This window comes from Stereum hirsutum (assembly GCF_000264905.1).
Source record: "Stereum hirsutum FP-91666 SS1 unplaced genomic scaffold STEHIscaffold_4, whole genome shotgun sequence".
Classification (NCBI taxonomy): domain Eukaryota; kingdom Fungi; phylum Basidiomycota; class Agaricomycetes; order Russulales; family Stereaceae; genus Stereum; species Stereum hirsutum.
The window spans coordinates 2,680,793-2,705,949 of NW_006763134.1; the positions used below are offsets into that span (position 1 = coordinate 2,680,793).

Sequence of the window (25,157 nt, forward strand, 5' to 3'; positions counted from 1 at the left end):
AGCCCAGGATGTGATTGACGACAATTGGATACGGTAACGATTCCGTTGTATCCTTGTTTACCTTAGGGGAACTCCAACTGATTCTTCGTCCTCCAGAATCCTAGGCAACTGGACCTCTGTATCTTCCATAGGTGAGTCATCATCGTATTTTGTAACGGTAATAGTGGGAGTGAATTGCGTTGTGATGAGCGTTATGGCTCTACGACTATCTTAGCACGCTTCCCACCGAGATACTTCTCATCTGGTGCAACGAGATGTCGATCACATCCGTTATGTTTCTTATTAACAGATACACGATGTTGGCACTTCAAATCTTCGCCCTCACAGTGATCGCAATTGGCCCTGTTTCGAACGCAATGCGAGTATCATTTTCTTCGGCGATAAAACAGAGTAGTCCATGCTAAACAATTCATCGCAAGCACAGGTGTCGCAACTTTGCCTATGTATGGGAGGTAGTGCTTGTCATCGACTGGGTCGTATCATACGGTATTCTCTTTCCTCTACCATGTCATCCAAATATACTGACCTTGTTTCTGTGCCATCTAGGGCTGCTTGTTCTGCGCGTTTGGAGCATCAGCGGACGCCAGATACATGTCCTTTTGATCTGTGCTTCTTTGGTGTCCTCCACTGTGGCGTTGATTCTGATTGTGAGCGTTTCATGGCGTGCTCCACCGATACGACATTGACGTTACTTCGCTAGAGTGTCTTTGGGTCTGTTTCCGCTGCAGAAGACTCACATACAATACCAACAATCAGTGCATTGCAGCACTGCAGCCTTGGTAGTCCAGATATCACCGTAATCAATAGGTATGGAAGCACTTCTCATGATATAGGCCAATAGCATACACTGACGTCTTTTCAGTGGTATGTTGAGAGAGATAGAGGAGTAAGCGAGCCATCTGATCTTAATTTTATGCACAGTTGTCACTGCGTATACGCTGGTCGTACTGGTGCTAGATTCCTACATGTTTGTATTCACCGTTCGAACGACGTGGCGCCATTACGTGGAGTCAAAGAGTCTAGGGCAGCCTGGTATCACATATGTTCTCCTCCGTGACGGTGAGTTTGTTTTGATCCTTCACAATCGGACGATTTATGCTCAACGGTCGTGGTCGTAGGAGTAATGTACTTCTCGTGAGTTCACAAACCAGGATTATTTATCTCATATTCTCAATCGGGGAACAGAATAATCGCAATCACTGAGCTCATCTTCTGTGTATTCATACTTGTTGAGCCTTTCTCGTTCTCTTCTGTGTTTTACTCTGACTATAACGTTCATTTCCGTAGCTGCAAATGTTAGACGATGAGGTCAGGTAACCTTTCGCTGCTGTCATATTGCTCTCGTTGACTCATTCTAAGTGTGCTAACAGGCCGCCTATGTGTCCAAACTCTGGCAAAGCGGCATCCGTCCATATCTTAGCCTGTAAATTACATTTCTCCGACTTATATCTGGAAGTGATACTGACGGCTTCATGGACACAGTCTGCCTAATCTCGTAGTTAACCGCATAGTGTTAAATCTCAAATCATATTCCCATCGCCACCATCGACCAATCATCTCAGACATTGGTCCATATACGAGCCTCAGATACTCCTGCGCCAGAGTATTGGGCAACATCGGAGCACCGCTGGGCTTTGGGGACGCCATGGACTCTATCTTTGACGATGTAACGTCTACCTCTGATGTTGATGGTGAGGAGCCGCAGAGGGTCTTGGATATTGCCACTGTAAGTCGAGATCTCTCAAGTCTGTTGCTTTAACCCAGATTGATTCGATCACGGAAAATCTGCATAGAGGTGACATGAACAAAATAATCATATCCCAACTCTGACCAGATAGCGTTCTACGTGAATGACACATCTTTATTTACTAAAAATTCAGTCCGTGAATGATATCAACGTATTTCAAAGGCTTCACCCGAAAACATCATCAACCTTTCCTAGTTCTCGTCAGCCTTACTTTGGTGTCTGACTTGCCTCCACATCCTCTACCATCGAGCTGTCCGTCACCGATTCCATATTTCTACTCATCCCGAGATCCACCCCGTCGTGGATCGAAGGTATATCGATGCCTGTGTGCCGCTGCGTGTCGACATGATATGCCTGAAGACTATTTAGCCGGACAGTATTGACGAAAGGAATTGTTTGCGTGTTCGCAAAATATTCGTCTCGGAGATCTCGCCGCGCGTTCAGCGATGCTAAGAGCGAGTTGGCTTCCACTTCTCACCATCAGTCCAGAAATATTAGTGTCCTCACTAGGGAAGATGAACATGGAACACCACCGACTTACATTGTCCGTTTATGAAACTGAGCGTCAATGGCCAGGTAGCTTTCGGGCTCACCAACGTCTACGGCAAAAAAGCGGTGTGAGAGCTTGTAAGCAGAGGCGTAGTAATACATACTTCGATGAGCTGAACGCAGACTACAGCTCTGCCCAGTGTATCAGCGACATAAACGTGATTCTGGAACGAGGAGACGCACGTGATGAGAATGAATCTCTCAAACGCATACTTGATAAGTGCATCGATCAAGACATTGGTCCTATTGAATGGGTCCAGTCGTTGACCTTGATGTCTCCGCATAGCATATGGGAGCGTTTCGACACATTTTCGAAATGCTGTTTTCTTCCGGTGAAGTACAATCGAAAGCCCTGCCACAACGGCACCGTTGCTTGCGATTCCAGTTACAATGTAGGACAATACTGCTTGTTTCTATAACACGATTTAAAATAGTACCTGAGTGGCATTGTCATAGTAGTCACTCACCGTTCCATCCGCAAGGTACACCAGGTCCCACCGTATCGCACTATGGATAGTAGTGAGGCCCGAAGGTTTTAAATAATGAGTATAGAATAACACACGAGATAACTGTGACCTCTGCGAAATAGGAGATGGTTGTTAACAGATGGAGGAGTATGTTTCGATGCAAACCTACGGATACCGAAAGCTAGGTGATGGTCATGAACATCATTGTGTGACCGTACAGGGTTCGGAGGTACTGTGCTTACCCGTGTTAGCAATCAGCAGTAGTCCCTAAAATGAACGAGAGACGCATGATCAGACTCGATTTCTAGCTATTGTGCCGGCGGTACCAACAATTGTGAGTGCCACTGGCCATCTCCAGCGAGGGTTACAGACTACAGGATTGTGTCAGCTCGGTATTATAAGATATCCTGAGGGTTATGCACTAACGACAGTATATTTTGTGAGTCAGAAATCTGCCTATGCGTGATGAGCGACATAGCGTTTCTGAAGGCAAGGAGATCATTACGTCTGGACAACAAATACGATGACCGGCTGTGTATAAGACTGTTACGGTATGTCTGGTCCTCAAGTCTACGTGAGTCCTCACATTTATCGCTGCAGCTGCCTATATACTCACGGTACGTACATCAGTATATGAGAGCTACTAAAGTATACAGCTGATGCTTACATATAGAGCCCTGAACGTCCCAGTGGGAGACTCGGTCAGTTTCTATCTAATTGTATGATTTACGCTAGAGCATATATCACCAGTTACCATCCTGCAAAGCAGAAGGATCCGCATAGCTTGAGATCTGAAGGACAAACATTAGTCATTAATTGCTTCGCTAGAAATAAAAAGACCATACCAGCCAGAAGTATACACTGTGGCTCACTGCAATCAGGAGTACTGGTCACTGGGAGGGAACGTGCTGAAGATGAATATATGAGGAATCGAACCAAAACCCATGTGAACTGTATCGAGAATCCTGTTTCCGAGATTTGCGTCAACCAGAAATCTTATAAGATCGTTTACCGCATACCATAACAGCAGCGCCTGAAAAGCATGGCATCAAATAGTCTCATCAGATTCACTTCTTCGCATTCCAGAACGCTGAATGGATTTACACTCAAATTTACTACGAGCGGATCTTTAAATGACTGCGAATAGTAAGTATAGGTCTGATCCATACGAAAGTCAGCAGCTAAAAGGGGTGGAAGGAGATGGGAAAGCGTACTTGGACTGTAGTGACCCCGTACAACATGTACATGACGACACTGCATATCAATACGGGACCTAATGACAAGTAGAGGCGCACGAGACATCAATGCGGTTCCCATACGATGGTATCGATGGAGGAATAAGAAACTACCCAGGGAGCTTTGGACGAAAGGAATGATGTCGTTCGATCCCAAAACATCTTCTAGACGAATCGGTGTAGACATGATATGGGTGCGAGTACTGCGACCGTGACGCGAATATTCTGTCATTCTGTTATATATATATATATATATGCATGCATCGCATCGAGTTTATCATGACCACACGGAGCGAGGCTTGTGCTGTACCTGATGACAGGTCATGATCCCCGGAAATAGTGTCTGCCGGGCAAACGTGGGGAAACTGCGGTGAAAGCCCTCTGTCAACGGACATGCACGATGATAGAAAATAATTTTCGGGCCATGTAAGGTTGGAGCTGTGCGAGAGTGTCCACAGTATAAAGACATACCAGAGACATATCAAGCCCTTGTGGGTGCGACCTTACATATTAGCCCGCTAATCTCAGCAGGTCTCCTGAGACGATGACGGGCGTCGAATACACACTGGTCCAAATGACTGATGGATGTCATGTTGGCTGTGAACCTGTCAACTTGGCTCTGTTAAACCCGGAATCGTAAGACCTCTTACTAGTTCATTCGAGTTTGCATCAGAGCATCAGAATATGCTATGCTCTCAGAGTGATTGTCACATAATAAGCCTGGTCACTGCACGCACATTTCGTTGTCAGTCATATTGTGCATCGTTTCACGTCTGAATTTATATGTAATTATTTCCATTATGCGACTCTTTTCTCCGTATGCTGCTCATAGGAGTCACGAAACTCGACGATAAAGGGGTATTCCATCAGAGAGAGCACTAAAAACATCTCATTCAAGGTCTCTGAATTTAGACTTATTCCCAACTCGAGCTGGAATGGCTGGTCATACTCTAACGTGTATTCTTACTGTGCATGGCGGAGGTTTCACATAAGCACGCACGTGAACGGAACTGTAGTTTGATATTCAGGATTCACCATGCAGACACAGCGTTCTGATATAACTCAGAGGTACAAACACAGTAGCGTTATGGTTGGCTAAGGCTATTCAGACCTATTATAATCTAACGAGGAGTCATTCGCGAGACGAGATCAACGCGCAAATTCTCGTAGAACACAGGATCATAATGATAGTGGACATTATCCCTGTACGTCTCGGACGTTATGTAGCGCCTTGGCACTGAGGATCATTCAATCAAGGTGAGTACTAAGAGCGTCTCGGCAGTGAAGGCTTGCGCGGTGTCCAGGATTCGGATTCGTCCAGCGCCGAAGCTGGAGTTTACGCGTTTGGAGAACATTGAATTTACTGAGGAAACAAAGTAGCAGCTTACCAACGGAAATGCATATCTAGTCAGCAGATTCTGGGATGAATGTCCAACATCACTTGAAGGGAGGGACTTGTGCGTAGAAGACGGAAGCAGCAGAAAAACGAATCGGGAAAGAGAATCAAAGTATATGCAATAAAGTCTATAGGGCTCCTCAGAATATCTGAAACATGTCAATATCAGTAGCTAAGAAATAAAATATCCCTGACAGCAGCAAGATGCTGGATGGGGAGCGAGAGAAGGCGACGGCCAGAGCAGAGCGCCACACGGTGGCATGACCCTGATTCAGGGTTAGGGTCTAGTGGGAAGTTCTAACCTCCTTGGACTCTTGTTGGACTCCAACACCAACGTCCAACAGTCGTCGTCCTGCTCGGATCGCACACCTAACCTTTTACTGTCTTCCTTTTACTTTCAATGTGAGACGGTTATGACTGTCTCCCTAGCCCATGGATGCTGCTGTGTTTCTGTACATATCGTGAAGCCGCGATCTAGTCGCAGACTCGTGCGTTGTTGAATCGCAACGTTTAGCTGCCTCCCGGTTTCCTTCCCTACTGCAGGGCTCCATGGAACCTCAATTTTTGATATCGCCGTTACTCACTTCGTACACTCTAACTGCTGCCTACGGTACGGTCATGGATATGGGAGAGCCCACACTCGGCAGACTTCTCTCTCTTGCGAGGAGCGCACGTATCTCCGTTCGAAGAATTGGGCGGCTTCATATGTCCGGAATAGGCGATAGGTGTAGGTGAGTGTTGATTTGAATGCAAATAAGGTGCGTGCGGCGAGACTGGTGGATGATGGAGTTGGACTGTACGAGGCCGTTAGGACTGCAGGGCTGGCGCTATGTCTTGCGCTTTAGGTCGAGCTTCTGGTGAGAGGGCTTTATGTCGGTCCATTCGCGTTGGAAAGGCCATAATGACGTGTAGGCGCCTCTTTTGCTTATGATTGCCATCATCATGACGGTTGCGGACGTGAGGAAGACATGTACGCTAGACATTAGAACCGAAGAGGGAGACAGTCTTAGAGTTTGTTGATTTTGCGGGCTCGCAGAGGAGGGGTGGGACGGTGTCAGCACTGCTTCCTGATCCAGAAAGGGTGATTTCGCTATCCAATGCGCCGAGAGATATAGAGCTGCCGTCGGAGGTACGGGGCCTCGGAGGAGGTTGTTCCAGAACGCCAGGAGGTAGTACCATCCGATTTGGGTGTCTTTTTCCAATTCCTAGAGGGTAGGAAGATGAGGTGTGAGTTTGGCAAGGCTGACTAGCTGCTCATTCTTTTCGAAGGGTACGGTTAGAGGAGAATTATGAAGTGGTAAAGGGAAATGTACCGAATCCGATGTTGACGTCCATTGTATTCCAAGTCTGATATCTTGCTCCGCCCAAGTAATCAGGATCCAAGGATCGTCATTCAATTACTGGACCGCCTTGCGTTCTGCACTCGATGTCCCATTTACTTGTGGTGACAAGTACCTCGTGACCTTCCCAGGACCGACGCCTCGTTGTTGGAGCATGGCATAATTAAAGTGGCGTTATGAGTATTTAACCCGTGTATAAAAACAGGTTTCTCTCGTCCCCGATTCTCTCGGTATATCATCCACCATGCCTAGTCGTGGTCGTCCATAGTGCGTCCTCCATTCCTTGTCCATCATCGTCCGTTATGAATGATCTATGATGCGACTCAGCCAACGACCCACATCCCCACACGCCCTTTTGCCAACGAACCGCCAACCTCCACGCTCGCTAAATACGAACCGCTCACGTCTGGATGAACCTTCGTCTGATCGTTATAAGATATGAGGTCGACATATACCGAAGGAGAAGAAGCTCAAGTCTGGATTGCAACCTGTGGCATTGCGTGACATAGTAGTTCCTCTTGACAGCGACGTTGCGGAATTAGAGGTAAGCTCAGGGGCAGCGATCGATGTGGAAATTCGGGACTTGGAGTTTCTTGGATCATACTCTTGGATGAAAACGTCGACGCCCACCATTGTCGTTCCAGGTACACTCTGATATCTACCCTCTCGGCCTCGATTCTACTTCTTTTCCCCAATTGACTTCTCTGGAGTGCGCAGGTATGCCACGTAAATGGGTTGGAAGCCCTCTACCGGTACAACTCCCAGCCGATCAAACTGCCACTTTCGTAGACCAGAACGGTCATCTCGTGCCCTCCACTCCTCTTCTTCCGCTCTTTCTTGCTGTCGACGCCATGCCGGATATACGCACACCTTCTACCCCGGCTGCAACGTCTGGCGCTACACCTAAGGTCCACTGGCCTGATACTGACTTCATCACGGACCGCAACAACCTTCGTAAACTTCTCGGCTGGGTTAACGGTAAATCTGACAAGAAACAATGGAGGATCGATACGCAGCTCGTTGGTAACAAAACGATGTTGCTCAGCCGGTGGGAGCCCAGGACCGCTGTGGGAGCGGATGGGAAAGGCTTTGGGCATACGTTCGAGTTGGGAATGACTGTAGGTTCGGCTGCAGCGGGAAATGAGGTCTACGAGGGATATCGTCGAATTATCAAAATATGTGAGCTCATCCCGTATGACGGTGACGCCTCCACTATTTCTGTTGGTGTTCCCTCGGATCTAGGGACGTCTAACGATCTCCCCTTTGTACTAGAGCATAGATGGACTGAACATGTTAGTCCGTTTCGAAGTGGACGCATACATGGAACTTCCGCCGCCACCCACACCACAAAATCAGATCTCGCAAGGCTCACAGTCCAGCTCATCGAGGCCACGGAATCCGCGTCGAAAACATAGCACCAAAGCGAATGCCCCAGCCTCTCTACCACAAAGCAATCCGAATCAATCTGCGCAACTGGTCAAAGTCATCCACGGCGGTGCATTTATCCCGCATCAATCCAGTATCATCGAGATCAAGACATGTCTCTTGTCCAAGATGTCCTCGAAGAAAACCGAATCATATTCCCAGCTCTTCTTTTCTCAAACCCCTCATCTCTACGTCGCCGGGCATACGGGAGGCATGTTCTCCGACATAGAAAAGAATGATGTCTCGAAGGGAGACTTGGCGGGCCAGCACGACACGCTCCTGTTGAAGAATGGGGCGTTGAAGAGGTTGATCGTGGCATTAAGGCGAATTCAAGAGCTGGTCAGAAGGGAGGGTAAAGGGCGAAGTTTGACGTTGGTGTTTGAGGAGAAGACGTTGCAGGTTTACCAGAGAACAGGGGGAAGCGGCGGAGGTTTGCTTCCTGACGATGCCATTACTAGGTTCGAGGTACAGTAACTCGGACGAGGACGAAGCCCACATCGTGCGTAGTGGTCTTCACGCTTGAATGCTTTCCCATGCGCTGCGGAATATCGCGGAGTTATCTTCATTATCAATCACGGTAACCCTTGCTAGGAGTCCTGGTGTGAGGTAAACAATTTGACTTCAGACCGAGCGGAGCCACCTCCACACGGGTACTCACCTGTACACGTGGCCCCTTTTTCGGTTCGCTCTCTTCGCCTCGACGATTACGAAGTACTGAACAGGCTGCACTCCGTCTATGGGTTTCCACAGCTGCCTTCGGCGCTCCTGTTCTCTGCGACGTGTCTAACCAGCAGTACGCCTCGACATTCGCTCGTTGCCTTTGTGTTGCTCTGAGGTCTGACTGTCTTGTCACTGTCGCCGCTAACGACTGGATTAGTCTTCGTCATCAACTCGAATCGGACCTCTCGTATCTACATACTCCTGGACTGATGTTCGTGACTTCATAGAGGAGCAAGGATTCGTGTGACGGCGCAAGCGTCCGTCACACAGATTGCGGGCGACAACGCACCTCCTAAGGGTCCCGCCACTCGTTCTGCGACAGCAGCTCCAACCGTCGAGTCCCCTCTACCTCTCGAGTGATGCTCTCACACTGAGATTTTTGAGCGTGTACGTATCCTTCCATCCAGTCAGTACCTTCTCCCGATTTATCTCTTCCGTGAAGAAGCCAGACATCACGAACCTGAACACGAGTATCGCGAACTATAGGTTGTACCTCCGATGTCTCTTCGTCATCGAATCGACATTGCCGATATATATCGCTCAATCCCCGCAAATCCAAGGTGGCGATGCTGCGGCTTCCCTACCTCGTGTTCGAACTCACTAGTCTTGTACAACCGTAATCGACGATGACAAAGTTCGTATTATCGACGGTGACACGGCGGGCTGGGAATAGGAACGTGAAGGCCTTCTTCAGGTGTGCGACTGCACCGCTTAACAGCGCTCACTATAGCTGGGAAGCATAGATAAGTTGTGCTCATGATTCTCACTGTTCATCTTGCTTGCAGTTCCTTTTCACACCAGCGTAGTGCTGTTGGCTCATCGTGTGCTACTCCGTAACCTCCACTATATGCTGAGTCGACCACTGAGATTTCATAGTACAGCGCTTCTGCTACTCTCTGAAGTCCGTGTGCCGTTCTGTCTTTCGATACGGGTTTCCCGATACCGTTGGACATACGCAGTATATGTCCTTGTAGGCGCATGCTATTCTAAAACAGTCCTGTTCGTGAGACGGTCTCATGACCCCAAGTACGTGCATCCGTACAGCATCGATAACATACATATAGTCCTGGCACACTGCCATGCACACGAGGCAGTGTTGATCCTTCGTCATGAGATCTTGACTGGGTACATATTACTACCATGCTGCCTTTCGTACGAGCCAAGTGTTCCTACTCCCATGTTCCCTCTGGCGAACTACTCCCCAACAACTCTGCACATAATATAACACTGAAAGCTTCAAACTGCCGCTCCTGAAGCGCGCAAAGGACATGTGGCCGCTGCGAAGAGGTACGTCCAGATGCAGACCTTAAAGCATTCCAGTACTCATGAAACCTGATATATATTATTGGGAATAGCAGCGGCCATGCCCTCAACACCGACGACTAGTAATCTGGCTGCTCTAAAGCGTATAAGAGATAAGTTGGTGCCACGCAAAGGTATGTATATGACGCAAACCCTTTGGCGTTCACAAACCTGATAGTACTGTACTTAGCGGCGGCCACGCCATCGACACCGACGACTAGCCCCATTGACGCCGTATCGATGACCAGCTGCCATCCAATAGCCCATCAGGATAGTCAAGGTTCCCAAGTCTCTTCTTCCAAGAGATATAAGTTCTGGAAGCGCTTTCGTGGGTTCATTCACTCATTCGTTATCTCTTCGATCTTGCCCTCATTGTCGTCCCGGTCCCACCCCTTCCTCTGCTCAGGAACTACCCGAAATGCCGTACTCGAGCTGGTGACGCTCGCAGGAACCATCCTCGTCGAAGCTTCTCAGATGACCCAAGGAATTCCTTACGTGGAATGCCTCGCCAAAGCCATCGAATATGTTGCCAAAGCTAGCAAGGTACGCTTCCTTCAAACTTACCTCTTCCTTCGAGTAAAGAGGCTCATAATCGCCGACATATGCAGGAGTTACAGACGGTCGAAACAACGTTCAAATCGTTGAGTGAGCGGATCTTCCGGTTGCAGGGCATCATCGTCGACGTTCGTGATAGTAGTAAAAGGCAAGGGAACATCCCATCGGGTTTAGAAGATCCGTTCAGACTGCTCGAAAAGTACGTGTAGTGGCTGCGCAGCCATCCTCACCATTATGTAAATGCTTACGGCGGTGATGATGGCGACGTTAGGCTGCTCTTGCAGGTCATCGATGTCCTCTCTCCTTATGAAGCGTCACGATTGAAACGACTCAAGAAACGACTCAAGAGGTTCTTGAACCGCAAGGACATTCTATGCGATCTTCAGAAGTGTGAGACGGATATAAGAAACGCCATGGAGGAGTTTAATGTACGTCTTTTGCACGCTTCTCCCCTGTGTAGCTTTTTGAGGCTCATGTAGCGCTATCGATCTGTTCGGCAGACTCGTCTCAATATTCAGCACACACTTATCGAGCATGACATACACGAATCATTGTCTGAGATGGACGTACGCAACTACTCCTTGATTGTGGCCCTTACTATCAGCTCATAACGTATAACAGAATAAATTAGATGATGTAGTAATGTCGATGGAGGTGCTCGAAGTTCGGAGTGAACGCAGTCAGTCTCTCAGTCCGTCCATTAACTCATGCTGCCAAGACTGAGTCATTCCACTAGGACACAAACATATTGTATCATTAATATCCGGAACCTCTGGCGGCTCGGTGTTGATTGTTTCAGTCGTTTTATTTGGGAGGTCCGGGGAGTGGTTCGTGTTCAAGGCGACGGAGGTCTTTTGCGCGAGTCACTAGGGTGGTAGGCATGTTCATACCTAGCGAGGTCCTCTCCCCCTTGTAGTTCTCGTACATGAGGGAGTCCTCAACCGTCGCCCCCGCACTGCAGACCTCTGTCACAAAAACAGGTCTGGAGTGCGGGGGTGACGGTTGAGGACTCCCCCATGTACGAAAACTACAAGGACGTGAGGGCCTCCGGATAAGGATATACATACCATTCTCCACAATTATTGTGGCCCTGGATGGGCATCCGACTATTTTTCTCATTTTATACGCGACACGACAATCAGTAGAGCACCCATTTCATTATTTGTGGGTTTTTTCTCCTGCTTTTGTGCATGTCAGACCTTCTTGTGCTGCAATCCATCAGTTACATGCTCAGTGACTCACATTTCAATGCAATTGGACATAATTTTCTTGGATGATTCAGGGATGGTGTTTGTCCGAATTCATATTCTTTGTGTATATTACTCTGATTTTTATTTTTCGTGTTCATGCTTCGGCCGGATCCCTTGTACCTTTCTTTTGTTTTTGCTTGTCTTATATATTGTTCCAAGAAGCGAAGCAGGAGATTGACCTTGTACTGGACACACCCCACGTTTGAAAACCCTCGCCATTGAATATTGGCCGACATTGTGTCCCCCATGTCAAACATATGAGAGTCCGATAGAGGAATGCGGTAATGTAAAAGGTTCGAATATGCAATCAAGAACTTCACGTCCTCCGAAAAAAAGCTGAAAGAAATTGGATCACATCCATTGAACATATCCCGAAGTTTGCGCGACGCCATGTGTGAAGGGAAATGCCCCCTAATCGGACTGTAGGTAGAACCCGTCACACGAGAGTAATTACTCGTCTCAACGGACCTGTCATCTTTCAGACACTATGTGCGTTCTCGGCAACATTATCACCGTAATTATCGTGGTCTGTGATGTCGGTCCGAGACCGTTGGTAAAATTAGGCTGGTGTGCAATTACCGCAGCTCTATTATTAGTTCATTATTTCGATGTCCCGACGGCGAATCCCCCTTCAAGCCTTCACTGTTTGGTTCTGCAATGCAGCAATATTCACCGGCACCGCTGTCTACCATATTTACCCCGCATGAAACAGGTGCGATGCTCCCGCTCTTTGGTGCTACGTTCATGACTGAGTTTTGGTTATCATCCGCCTGTAGGCTATCTCTTTGAATGCAAATTTAGACAATTTTTTTTCATCTCAGACTGATCTCAGACTACTAAGAGCTTCAAGTGCGTGGATATCTCCCATCAGTTCCTTACCTTCTTCTAATCTTTCGTCCATAAAGAATCAGGAAATTGGGAGCCTGAACCCGAATACCGCGAGTCCATCATTTGCTCCTCAGGCGTCTCTTCATCCTTATAAAGCTATGATATCGATGTTGTGACTTCCTTACTACACCTGCGAACTGCCATGAGGTCGGTCCAACACAAGCGTAGTCAATCCGGCCAACATTTGTACGATAGACGGTAACAGGGAGGCCACGGGCTGGAAATCCGAAGCAATTTCAGTTGTCCAGCTGAAGGGATGGACGGTGCGTACTGTATCTCGGCACCTTCAACAAGTTGATCACTGACCATTGCGCTCGCATTTTTTTCACATAGGTGTAGTACTGTTGACTCATCGTTTGCCACCCCGCAGCCCTGTTGATGTCCTACCACTGACGTGGCATAGTAGAGCCCTTTCGCCGTTCCGTGAAGCCCGTGTGCCGTTCCGCGTGCCCCTTCGGGTCCACTCAGGGTACATCCTCGTAGGTACATGCTATCCGAGACGTGAGACGATCTCATGCCCCAACTACCCGGTTCTGGATAGCACCGATATCGATACTCTGGTTCCTGTGACAGTACACTGCCTTGTACGCGAGAGAGTCTTTACTCTTGGTCGTGGGATTTTAACGAGATACATAGGACTACCATCCTCCCGGTCGTGGGAGCCTAGCTCTTCTGCTCCCTTTTTCTCTCCTCGAGACTACTCTCCAATACGTCTGCCCCCTTCATAATACTGAATATTTCAACCTGCCGCTGCCGAAGCGCACGAAAGACATGTGGCCGCCGGGAAGAGGTACGTCCAGGCGCAAATCTGTTAGCATTCCAAGGTTCATAAAACTCGATAAATTTTATGGGACTCAGCGGCGGCCACGCCACCCGCACCGGCGAATAAGAACCTGACGGTGCTGAAGCACATAGGAAAGAAGTGGCTGCTACGCAGAGGTATGTCTACATGCAAACGCTCCAGAGTTCATGAACCTGATACTGCTGGGCTTGGCAGCGCCCACGCCATCCACACTGACACCAACTACTAGCGCCACTGAATTTACCATTGATACCACATCGGTCACTAGCTGCCGCTCAATGGATCAGGACAGTCAAAGCTCCCAATTTGTTTCGACGAAGAGATATCAGTTCTGGAATCGCTCTCGTGAGTTCGCCCGCTCACTCGTTATCTCTTCCGTATTGCGCTCGTCATCGTTACGGTCCTACTCCTTCCTCTGCTCAGGAACAACTCAAAATGCCGTCCTCGAGCTGGTCACTCTCGCAGGTACCATCCTAGTCGAAGCTTCCCAGATGACGCAAGGAGTTCCCTACGTGGAGTGCCTCGCCAAGGTCATCGAATACGTTGCCAAAGCTAGCAAAGTACGCTTTCACCAGATGTGTATGTTTTCTTCTCTGGATTGGGATAGTCATCTTCTGCAACGCACCCAGGAGCTACAGACGGTCAAAACGACGTTTAGTACGTTGAGTGAGCGGATCATCCGGTTACAGGGCATCATTGTCGGCGTCCGTGAAGATAGCAAGAGGCAGGGTACCTTGCCATTGGGCTTAGACGATCCTTTCAGACTGCTCGAAAGGTACGTGTTGTGACTGCGTATCCATACCTTGCTAATCAATACTCACGGCGTTGACGATGGTGGTCTAAGGCTGCTATCGCAGGTCATCAATTTCCTCTCTGGAAAAGAAGTGTCCCGGTTGAAACGCCTCACGCGGTTCTTGAACCGCAAGGACGTTCTATGCGATCTTCAGAAGTGCGAGTTGGATATAAATCACGCTATAGAGGAGTTTAATGTAAGTCTGTTGTGCCATTTTCTATTTGAAAGTTTGGAGGTCCATATAGCGCATTCTCTCTGTTCCGCAGACTCGTCTCAACATCCAACAGACGCTTATTGAGCATGACATGAAGAAGTCGCTGTCTGTGGTGGAGGTACGAAACGTCTTCTTGACCGCGACGCTCACTAGCAGCTCACAATGTATTTTAGGATAAAATGGATGCAGTGAAGATGATAACGGAAGAGCACGAAGTTCGGGATCAAACTAGTCAGTCTCTCTGTCCGTCTTTTGCATCACATTCTGAACACTATGAACTTCTACCAGGACACGTAGTAGTACTCATTGTCTTGTTGATATCCGGAACCTCTGGCGGCTCGACATTGGTCGTTTCAGCCGTTTTATTTGGGAACCCTGTTCACGTTGGAGAGTCCGGAAGGCTCAATCGGGAACACATAAGATGGTAAACATACACCACACAAATGCCAGTAGACCATCCCTTTCATTCCCGGGGCATGTTTTCGGCTCCGGAGCTTATTGAAGTGTGATTTATGCCTCAACAAGCTCGAAATCAAGCTTTGGGAGTGGAATGGTATGGTACAAGCGTCTCTTACTATTCATTCTGAATGTATATTACTCTGATTTTTGGCTTTCCCATATCTGGACTCGTCGGATCCTGTACTTCTCGTTTACTCCTACTTTGACAAGAAATCATTGCAGAAAACGAAACTGGTGTTGGTACAATCTTCTCATGCTACTCTCAATTTATATTGTTCTGATTTCTTTGGTCTTTCCCATATCCCGGCCCCATTCACTACCGCTCTCAACATGAATCATTGCAGAAAACGAAGCAAGACACTCGACACTTACCGTGAAATGCAGGCGCCCCGCGTTCAACGACCCTCGTCATGAACATTGGCTAGCAATTCAGATCTTGACACTACTATCGTGTGACGGGTCCTGCAATCGGATTGCGTTACCTGTCCTCTTACACAGTCCTCCACAGGAGAGTATATCAGATGGCTCGGGGTATGCTCTAAGGCATATAAAGACGTGCTCCAGATATTTGAAGCTTTTTTGGGGATCAGGATATGCTCGATTTCAGGCTTGCCACCGGCCAACTTGTGTTTAGGAACCGACTTTCGTGAGCCGATCGACAGGCTTGCAAGACAAACTCGCACTCTTGTGTATATCCCCTGCGAATCATTCTCAGCGTTGAAACTTTGCGGAGACGACCGCCTTGTAGAGAAATAATGGCTTCATACTTTGTGGTACCCAGAGAAACGTGAGACATGAAATATGAAGAACGAAAAAAACACAAACGTCGCAAGTCAGTACGCATCCGACGTTCGCTTGAGTCGGCCACGAAGGCAGAGGTCCAAACATGCAAATATAACAGAGCAGACAGGAGCAAATGACTCCTTGCACGGGTAGAAAGAGCGCCACAATCCATAATCAAAACAAAACACAGAAAGACGTAACTGCACCAGAAGAACTGAAACTCGCCGTGATCAGCCAACCCATGCATACCGTGAATCTCACGACATTATCGACCGAAGTTCTCAGTAGGAACATCCCTGTTGTTTCGGGTCGACGAGACACATGACATGGTTTGTACGGCTATGATAGAGTCTCGAGTGTGACTGAGACCACAAGGACGGTTCGGATTTTGTAGAGGTTTGAACACGAGATTCGGAGTCGTATTCGAATCGTATGTATGACGATGAGGAGGTAGAGGCAAAAAAAGAGCAGGGGCAGAGTAATAGAGGCAACGACGTTCTTCGCAGGTAGCGAGCTTGATGTACCGGTGGATGTCGCCGGGGTTGGTGGCGGTTATGTCGAAGAGCGGGTGGAGGTTAAAGTCGTATTACCGACGGTGGCGGCATCGTGCAGAGTCCGTCACACGACAGTATGTGCTTTCTCGGCAACATCACTACTGTATCGGGATTTGTGGTGCGGGTCCGAGACGGTGGCTAAAATTACATTGGTATGCAATGAGCAGCTCTATTCTTAGTTCTCTCTGTCGGTGTCGCGATGGAATTCAAAGCTTCATGCCTTGGTCATTCAATGAAGCGACATTATCAGGCACCGTCGCCTACCATGTTCACCACACATAATACAGATGCGACGCTCCCACTCTTCGGTACTACCTTCGTGGCTAAGCTTTGATTATGATCCAACTGCAGTTTATTTCTTTGAATGTGAATGTATGCAGTGGATTTTTGCCATGTCTGACTGATCTCAGCCTGAGAGCTCCAGGTGCGTACGTATATCCCGTCAAATTCTTACCTTCTCCCAATCTCTCGTCCATGAAGAATCCGGAAATCGGGAGTCTGAACACAAATACTGCGAGTCCATCTGCGTCTCAGGCGTCTCTTCATCCTTGTAAAGCTACGGTAGCGATGATGTGACGTCATTATTACTAAGCCTGCTAGCTGCCATGAGGTCGGTCCAATACAAGCGTAGTCAATCAGGCCAACATCTGTACGATAGACGGTAACAGGGAGCCCGCCGTCTGGAAATCCGAAGCAATTTCAGTTGTCCAGCTGAAGGGATGGACGGTGCGTACTGTATCTCGGCACCTTCAACAAGTTGATCACTGACCATTTCGGTCGCAGTTTTTTTCCACATAGGTGTAGTAACGTTGACTCATCGTTTGCCACTCTACAGACTCCCCTCGATGCCGACCCGTGGCGTTGCATAGTATAGCCTTCCTGCCGCTCCCTGAAGCCCGTGTGCCGTTCTACGTTCCCCTTCGGGTCTACTCAGGTACATCCTTGTAGGCGCATGCTGTGCGAAAAGAGCACTGTACATGAGACAATCTCATAACCCAACTACCCGTATCTGGGTGGTATCGATATCGATACTTACCCCTAGTTCTTGTACACCGCCTTGCAAGCGAGAGCGTCGTCACCCTGCAAGTTGGTCGTGGGATATTAACCGAAATACATAGGACTACCATCCTCCCGGTCGTGGGGGCCTAGCTCTTCTGCTCCGCTTTTCCCTCCTTGCTTCTACTCACCAATAGCTCTGTGCCAGCATAATAACAAAGACTTCAATCTGCCGCTGCTGAGGCGCATGAATAACATATGGCCGCCGAGAAGGGGTACGCCCAGACACAAATCTTCTCGCATTCTGACATTGATTAAACCCGACATTATTGATCTTAGCGGCGGCCACTCCGTCAACACCGCCAAATAGTGACCTGCCGGTGCTGAAGCACTTAAGACAGAAGTGGCTGCTACGCAAAAGTCTGTTTACATACAACCCTTCCAGAGTTCATGAACTTGATACTACTGACCATAGCAGCGCCCACGCCATCTACACTGACACCAACTACTAGCGCCACTGAATTCACCATCGATACCACATCGGTCACTAGCTGCCGCTCAAGGGATCAGGACAGTCATGTTGCCCAAGTTTCCTCCACGAAGAAGCGATATCAAATCTGGAGTCGTTCTCGTTAGTTCATTCGCGTATTGTTCGTTCTATTTGTCTTGCGCTCATCATCGCTACGGTGCCACTCGCTCATGTATTCAGGAACTACCCGCAATGCCGTTCTCGAGCTGGCCATGCTCGCAGGTACCATCCTCGTCGAAACTTCGCAGATGACTCAAGGAATTCCCTACGTAGAAAGCCTCGCCAAGATCATCGAATACGTCGCCAAAGCTACAAAGGTACGCCTTCAGTAGATGTTTTTTTCTCCGGATTAAGATAGTCATGTTCTTCAACATATCTAGGAACTACAGAAGGTCGAAACAACGTTGAGCACGTTGAGTGAGCGAATCGTCCGGTTGCAGGGCATCATTGTCGACGTCCGTGAGGACAGTCAGTGGCAGGGAACTTTGCCACTAGGCTTAGAAGAACCGTTCAGACTGCTCGAAAAGTACATGTCGTGACTGCATATTCATCTTCACCAATAATACTTACGGCGATGATGATGGCGAACTTAGACTTCTCGGACAGGTCATCGATGTCCTCTCTCGCTATGAAGGGTCACGATTGAATTGTCTGAAGCGGTTTTTGAGCCGCAAGGACACACTACGCGATCTTCAGAAGTGCGAGGTGGATATCAGTAACGCCATAGAGGAGTTCAATGTACGCATAATATGTGCTTTTATTTTTATGGCTTTTTGTCGCTCACGTAGCGCAATCGCTCTGCCCGAAAGACACGTCTCAATATTCAACAGACGCTTATCGAGCATGACATGAAGGAATCGCTGACTGTGGTGGAGGTATGCAACCACTTCGTAACTGAGACCCTTACCATCAGCTGATATGTATCACAGAACAAAGTGGATGCCGTGAAGACGATAACGGAAGAGCTCGAGGTTCGGGATCAAACCAGTCAGTCTCTCAGTTTTTGTATTGCGCCACATTTTGCATACTAAAAACTGCTACCAGGGCATGTAGTAGTGCTTACTGCACTATTGATCTCCGGAGCATCTGGTGGCACGACCTTAATTGTGTCAGCCATTTTATTTGGCAAAGCGCGCCCACTCTGAGGACTCCGGAGGCCCTGATTTAGGCGCAGTGACGACGGTAAGCATGTTCATGCCTAGTGAACGAATACCTTTTCCATGATTCTCATAAGCAAGCGATTTCATTCAGTCCCTTGACATGTTCCGTGTGGTTCTGTAGCTTCTTGAGGTGTAACATGGACCTGGAGAAGCTTGTACTCCATACGTTCGATGCTCTATAATTTAACTGGTGCCGGTATAAGCACCTCATACTATTCTCAATTTGTATTCCTTTGCCTCTGTCTTTCCCTATCCGGACTCGTCGGCTCCTGTACTTCTCTTTTGCTACCACGTTTATCCGAAAGTATTGCCGAAAACGAAGCTGGTGTAGTTACAAACTTCTCATCCTGCCCCCTTGAATGTATACTATCCTGATTTCTTTCGCCTTGCCCATATTCCGGTCCCACTGACTACAGCGTTCAATATGATTCATTACAGAAAACACAGCAAAACACTCAACACTAACCGTGGAATGCATACTCTACGCGTTCTATGATCATATATCATAGTCGTCGTCACTGAACATTAGCTGGTATTTCCAGATCTAGATTCAAGTACGTGCTTTCTGAGCAACAGCACTGCTGTATTGGGATCTGTGATGCGGGTCCGAGACTGCTGGTAAAATTAGATTGACATGTAGGCAGTGCGCTGGCATCTCTATTCTTGACTCGATAGATCTGTCGGTGTCGCGATGGCGAATCCTTATTCAAAGCGTGATTCGTTGATCGTTCAATGCTGCACTATTCGGCAGCACCATTATCCAACATATGCGAATCCTCCGGACATCTCAGCTTGGGAGTACCTACCGCAAAGTAACACGTATTCCGAAAAATCCACATCTCACATCAATGCATCACCGTCGAGAGGACACGCATACGAATAAAATGAGTGATCATATAGCTTTTGACTTCAAAGAGCGACGCGAAGGTGAAGAATATGTACCAGAATTAGGTCTGATTGATGTATCGACAGCCCAAATCCCAGCGAGAGCGAACAAAAGGCATGGAGGGTAAAAGAAGGAAAGGAAGAGGAGATAATAAACGGGGTAAGTAATCGTCTATGAGGTGTATCAACGAGTGCTGGAGGTATAAAGGACAACAAGGGATAACGAAGCGACGAAGGAACGCAGTACGGATCGAGTAGCCGTTCGGATCAAAACAACAACAGACAGCGGATAACGGTGATGGCTCGGAAGAAAAGAGTCCATTAGAGTCCAGAGCGCGACGACCAGAGAGAAGGGGGAGGTAGGATGAGGAGGATGGAAGAACGAGGTTTGTTTTTTCTGCGAGACTACCAGCCACGACCCAAATATCTGACTCTTTACTCCGTCGGAATCGACACCCAGTCACATACGACGCGTAACTCCGGAAGCCACGTACAGAAGAAGACGGCGAGCACGCTATATTTGTATGAAACGTGATAGCGAAATGATCAGCATTCGTCTACGAAGATCACGATAGAGTAGCGGTAGACGGGAAGAATGGAACGGAAAGATGCTCTGAATGGACGAATGGACGAATGAAGGAGATACCAACAAAGCGAGACTTACATCTGATCAAACAATGTTCGACCAAGAACTAGGCGTTTCATGTACGTGTTTAGAGACAGAGCTGCACAAAACAGAAGAAGGGTCAGTATCAGAATGAATCGCACGGAAGAGGCGAGCAACGGTCAATGTTTCGTTGTTCGCCACGGAAAGGAGTTGCGTAGGAAGGATGATCACGGATGGAATACGACGGAAGGGATGATGATGAGATATGCATGATGGACAAAGGATGATGGAGGACGAATGCACGGTTGGGGACAGAAATGCGAAAAAAGAACACGTACCCCAGCAAGACAAACATCGGCGCAGCACTCGCTGTTGACCGAGCAAGACTGGAGGAGAGGCTTGCACCTATATCATAGATCACTTCAATAACCACCCTTTGGTCAAACATGTACGGAGAAACGAAAGGACGTACTCAGGAGGAGGAGTGCTGCTGGGTACAGCCCTGCGAGCCTCACCGGGCGCACGTCTCGTGGGTGGGTTGAGAGGAAGACCCCTAGAGATCCTCTCCCTGTTGGTGATGAAGTCGGGATTGCGTCTGGCGGCGGGGCTGCCAGGAGCGGGAGTCGCACCGACGGAGGCAGAGAAAGCGACGAGGGCAACGGCGGTGAAGATAGTAGAGAAGCGCATCTTGGATTGTTGTTCGGCGGGTCGGGAAGTCTCGGAGGACGCGAGGGATGAGGGCGACGAAGAGGAGAGAGCGGGAAACTGGGAGGGTGACGCGGCTAGAAAAAAGAGAAGGGCGGTCGCGGCGTGCTTTATATATAAAATCAGAGGTGGAACGGGCGGGGGACGAGGCCGCGTACGTATCGGGACGGACGTGATGTGATGTGATGGCGTACGGACTGAATAAGAAAAATTGCGATGGGATTTGGGGGGAAATAGAAGTTTGACTTACCTGAGCTTCTCCGTGTCTATTCAAAGCATCGTCCCCTTCCCCTTCTGGCCCCAGCAACTTTGACCGTTCGAGTGTTTCAGATATCTATTCTTTTGTCGATGAAGTTGAATGCCCAGACCGCAGATGTCGAGCCATGGGAACGTCCGACTGTACATGGAGATACAGCAAGGACGAGCTGACAGAAGACAGCTGGCGATGTTGTGAGCTAGAACGCGACAGCAAGCACGGAAAAACGTGGGGAATGCACCCGACTTTCAGTCCATGAGAAAAAGTCGACATCGCAAAGGACGATGATGAAGACATGTTCAACTCGTCGTGAGCGCGCTCCACTCCGGGGGGAATCTCACCTTCCCATTCGCCCATCGTTCTGGGGCGGAGAGTGAAACGCAAGCGACGAGAGCACGATTACGATCGGTGACAGTGCGGATCAGCAGCGTTCAATTATATGCCAGTCTGTGTGAACGCAGAACGTTCTCCTCGTCGATATATCTAAAAAAGAAGCCTCCCACGGGAATCTCGGCCGGCCGGCGTCAAAACTCAGATCTTCCGGGGTACAACTCCTCCACGGCAGCGACTCTTTCGTCCTATTCGGGAGAGAAAGACAGGCTCGCGTCAAATAAGTAAATCCGAATCAGAATGTTAGTGTAGGCAGGTCGGTCAAAGCTGACGCGCTGACGAATAAGAGGGCGCATATCAGATTTCGGATGGACAAGGGAAATGTTCAGGCGCTAAAGCCGCACACCGCCAAATGAAGTCTTCATGGAATCAGGATGCCGTACTTATGAAGCCTCGGAGTCGCGACATCGAGGCCCGAGCGCAGACGCATACTTACCATTGAGGATCCAGACCAATAATTCCCAGCCGCACGATCCGTGCATGGTGTCATGCAAACGCATACGAATAACATGTACGACTGTGGAGCGCCCGCCGTGCCGTGTAGACATGATGTCCAAGTCATGCACGGACGAACGCCATACCGTTATTGCTGCGCCAAGGCGATGCTAACCTAACCCGTGCAGAACGTTAGGATCCACAGTAGTGCTTTGTCGACTGGTTTAAGTTAAGAGAGGACGATCAGGACCAGACCATCAGAATGGGGAAGAGCGGGGGAGGAACGAGGACGAAGAGTGGATATCTCGTCGCATATCGGGTCGAGCATGAGGGCCAAGTTGGTTATCTAGGAAGTAGAGCGGGATATCAGAGCAGAGAGGTATAGGAGAGGAGGACGAGCAGGTCAGAGGAGAGGTCACGGCGAGTGATCAGAATAGGATGGTTGGTTAGCGGATGTAGATTGGAAGTTAAAATCCTGAATGGTCGTGTGGCGTTCGCAGGAGTTGAGAGTAATCAACCCGCTGACCTCATCAGAGACTGAGGACCAGGAGATAATGTCGGTGAAATTGCATCGAGGCGGCGAGCAAGAAGAGCGAGGAGGGGACAGAGAGACGGTATCGTGCTGCATGACGATCATGAAAGCATACTCGAGCCGTACTGGAACCGTACGCGCCGTCGGTCCTGGAGTCTTGCAGCGTTGTACGGATGGTCATTGGTGCGTTCGTCGTCTGTAGCTGTATAAATACGATCACGAGGTGAGGTTGAAGATATATCTGTCGAGAGGTTGTTGGCGAGAAGGTTCAACAGGCACCCATCGTCACACCATGAGGTCAAAGTCTTACGGCGACGGTCCTCGCTGAGGGCTTGAAGAGCACAAGAGCAATAATCGACGAGGTCTAGCGTCCTCAAGCGTCAAGATAGGAAGCTGATATGCGGTTGAACAACGGCTCTCAAGACGGAGATGGAGCTATATTTTTCGACCTCAAGTCATCGTGCCAAAAGCGCAAAGTATCGGACGATCCAGTGGGCATTAGCTGGGAGTTTGTACCTTCTCGTTTTCGTTTTCGTTTTCGTCCACCGCCGCCGTCTTCCATCCAGGGGCGACTCAAAGCGCTCGTGATTTCAAGAAGGGAAGGCAAGGCAAAGCAAAACGACGGCTAGACCGAAGGGCTACCGAGGAATGGATGTGACGCCTGTACTATTCGGTTTCCGTGCGGTCTGTCGACCGCGATGACCGAAAGTATCAGGTCCGGGATACTTTCAAGTCGAGAAATCAGATCCTCCAGAAAGCAAAGCGGAGGAAAAGCGTAGGGGAGAGGAGAGGAAAAAGTCGTCCCGACGGGGATACCGTACCAGCGCGACGCGGAGTTCGAAGATACCGATCGACAAGGCCTAAAGGTGGGTCACAGCATGATGCAGGCATGGAGAGAAAGCGCTGAGTAGAGACACATGGTCCTCGTATGTCCGTATTCTCCTTCGAGGCTGATCATAAGAAAAGGACGACAAAAGGGACGAGCTGGATGTCCGTGGACTCGGGCAAGCCACCGGATAGCGGCGATGGTGCACCTGTGGACTGATTATACTTTCATTGTAGACTTTGCAGAGCGGTCTATGAGTGGCTCTGGATACGGACAGAAAAAGACGCAGGTTGAACCAGCGGACGAAGATAGCCATCGGACGACCAAGCTATAGATATCACGACATGGAGCATATGGCGACGGGCGTTGCAAGGAGCCTCGAGGCTCGCATCGGCGTGCGCTTAACGTGCTGTTGAAAGATGATGCGTCTCATGAATAGCGCGCCGAGGGATGTATGTCCGAGTTTTCTGACCGACCGAATATATATATAACCAAGGTAAGGCGTACACAGCGAATACAGCTCACGAGAACGATGCTGCTCATTCACGGGCCTTACCCACTGGGATACCCAGAGACACAACGGATTCAAGGTAGGCGATAGTGGCCAGAGAGTGTACAATTCGCATCTTCCACGCTAGCGCTGGACCCGCGCCACAGATCATCCCGCCAAATAACCGATAAAGAGCAGTTGTCAAAACCGAGAGTCAGTGAGAGCGATGGCAACGTGTCGGGACGCGTCATCATGAGGGGTATCTGTCGCAGAAAGGGATAACCGTGAACGGTGGCGGTGACATGGCAGGAGAATCTGTGATCGTTGAAGTGCACGCAAGATGGTGGCTGAGGCAGACCATAGACAATAGGCATGTATCTCGAGACAGAACTCCGTAGTAATAGCCAGAGGCCCGAGTATGTTGGAAACAGCTCACGCAGTGACAGCAGAAAGGCAAGAGACGATTTATTCCCCTTTTGGGAGGTCGGAGTATGTACATCGTTTGTCCTCGATCTCGGTACATCTAATCTAATCTACCTCGATCCAGTGTCCTGGACTGCACTCGACGCACAACGTCCAACACTCCTCCTCAAGCCAGAGATGATGAGAAGAGGAATATATGTACCGAGAAAAATATGCATCATGCTCCTCCTGACTCCCGACCTATGCTCTCTCCTCCTTCGCGAGTCATGTGGGAGCGATGAGTCCTAGTTTTCGTCGCAGATAATGATGTGCTGCCGAAGGGAGTGCTTTTGTCAATATGTCGGCGATGTTCTCCGCTGTTGGGACATAATGGAAGTAAAGCTTCCCCATTTCGACGTAGTCTCGAATAAAGTGGTGTCGAATATCGATGTGTTTGGTTTTTGA

General features: G+C 48.9%; 5 protein-coding genes across 5 annotated transcripts; 3 read left to right on the plus strand and 2 right to left on the minus strand.

Annotated features, from left to right (window-relative positions):
• Positions 1-1,954: 1,954 nt before the first annotated feature.
• On the minus strand, positions 1,955-4,185 carry STEHIDRAFT_109605 (uncharacterized protein; the record flags this gene model as incomplete). Its single annotated transcript, XM_007302182.1, has 11 exons — positions 1,955-2,217; positions 2,289-2,346; positions 2,401-2,428; positions 2,480-2,709; positions 2,764-2,803; positions 2,859-2,874; positions 2,933-2,995; positions 3,431-3,472; positions 3,518-3,554; positions 3,783-3,796; positions 3,978-4,185. 11 exons carry the CDS (start codon positions 4,183-4,185, stop codon positions 1,955-1,957), a joined length of 999 nt encoding a protein of 332 aa, XP_007302244.1.
• Positions 4,186-7,254: 3,069 nt separating this feature from the next.
• On the plus strand, positions 7,255-8,633 carry STEHIDRAFT_53587 (uncharacterized protein; the record flags this gene model as incomplete). The annotated part of the gene is made up of 3 exons (XM_007301510.1): positions 7,255-7,378; positions 7,452-7,913; positions 8,014-8,633. Coding segments are annotated over 3 exons (1,206 nt in total), but the record flags the coding sequence as incomplete, so codon positions are not given.
• A 4,497-nt stretch (positions 8,634-13,130) lies between these two features.
• Positions 13,131-15,111, plus strand: STEHIDRAFT_109607 (uncharacterized protein; the record flags this gene model as incomplete). The annotated part of the gene is made up of 11 exons (XM_007302183.1): positions 13,131-13,137; positions 13,208-13,458; positions 13,511-13,664; positions 13,733-13,813; positions 13,872-14,021; positions 14,100-14,236; positions 14,306-14,451; positions 14,521-14,665; positions 14,736-14,801; positions 14,857-14,914; positions 14,972-15,111. 11 exons carry the CDS (start codon positions 13,131-13,133, stop codon positions 15,109-15,111), a joined length of 1,335 nt encoding a protein of 444 aa, XP_007302245.1.
• Positions 15,112-16,443: 1,332 nt separating this feature from the next.
• On the plus strand, positions 16,444-19,367 carry STEHIDRAFT_138337 (uncharacterized protein; the record flags this gene model as incomplete). Its single annotated transcript, XM_007302184.1, has 14 exons — positions 16,444-16,553; positions 16,860-16,903; positions 17,138-17,205; positions 17,428-17,452; positions 17,673-17,750; positions 17,815-17,895; positions 17,954-18,106; positions 18,185-18,321; positions 18,385-18,530; positions 18,598-18,742; positions 18,814-18,879; positions 18,934-18,991; positions 19,049-19,186; positions 19,256-19,367. 13 exons carry the CDS (start codon positions 16,444-16,446, stop codon positions 19,147-19,149), a joined length of 1,212 nt encoding a protein of 403 aa, XP_007302246.1. The 3' UTR covers positions 19,150-19,186; positions 19,256-19,367.
• Positions 19,368-20,018: 651 nt separating this feature from the next.
• On the minus strand, positions 20,019-21,936 carry STEHIDRAFT_167202 (uncharacterized protein). Its single transcript, XM_007302185.1, has 5 exons — positions 21,612-21,936; positions 21,129-21,469; positions 20,995-21,061; positions 20,714-20,774; positions 20,019-20,563 (listed from the first exon to the last, which is right to left on the minus strand). Exons 2-4 carry the CDS (start codon positions 21,341-21,343, stop codon positions 20,763-20,765), a joined length of 294 nt encoding a protein of 97 aa, XP_007302247.1. The 5' UTR covers positions 21,344-21,469; positions 21,612-21,936; the 3' UTR covers positions 20,019-20,563; positions 20,714-20,762.
• Between the last annotated feature and the right edge of the window lie 3,221 nt (positions 21,937-25,157).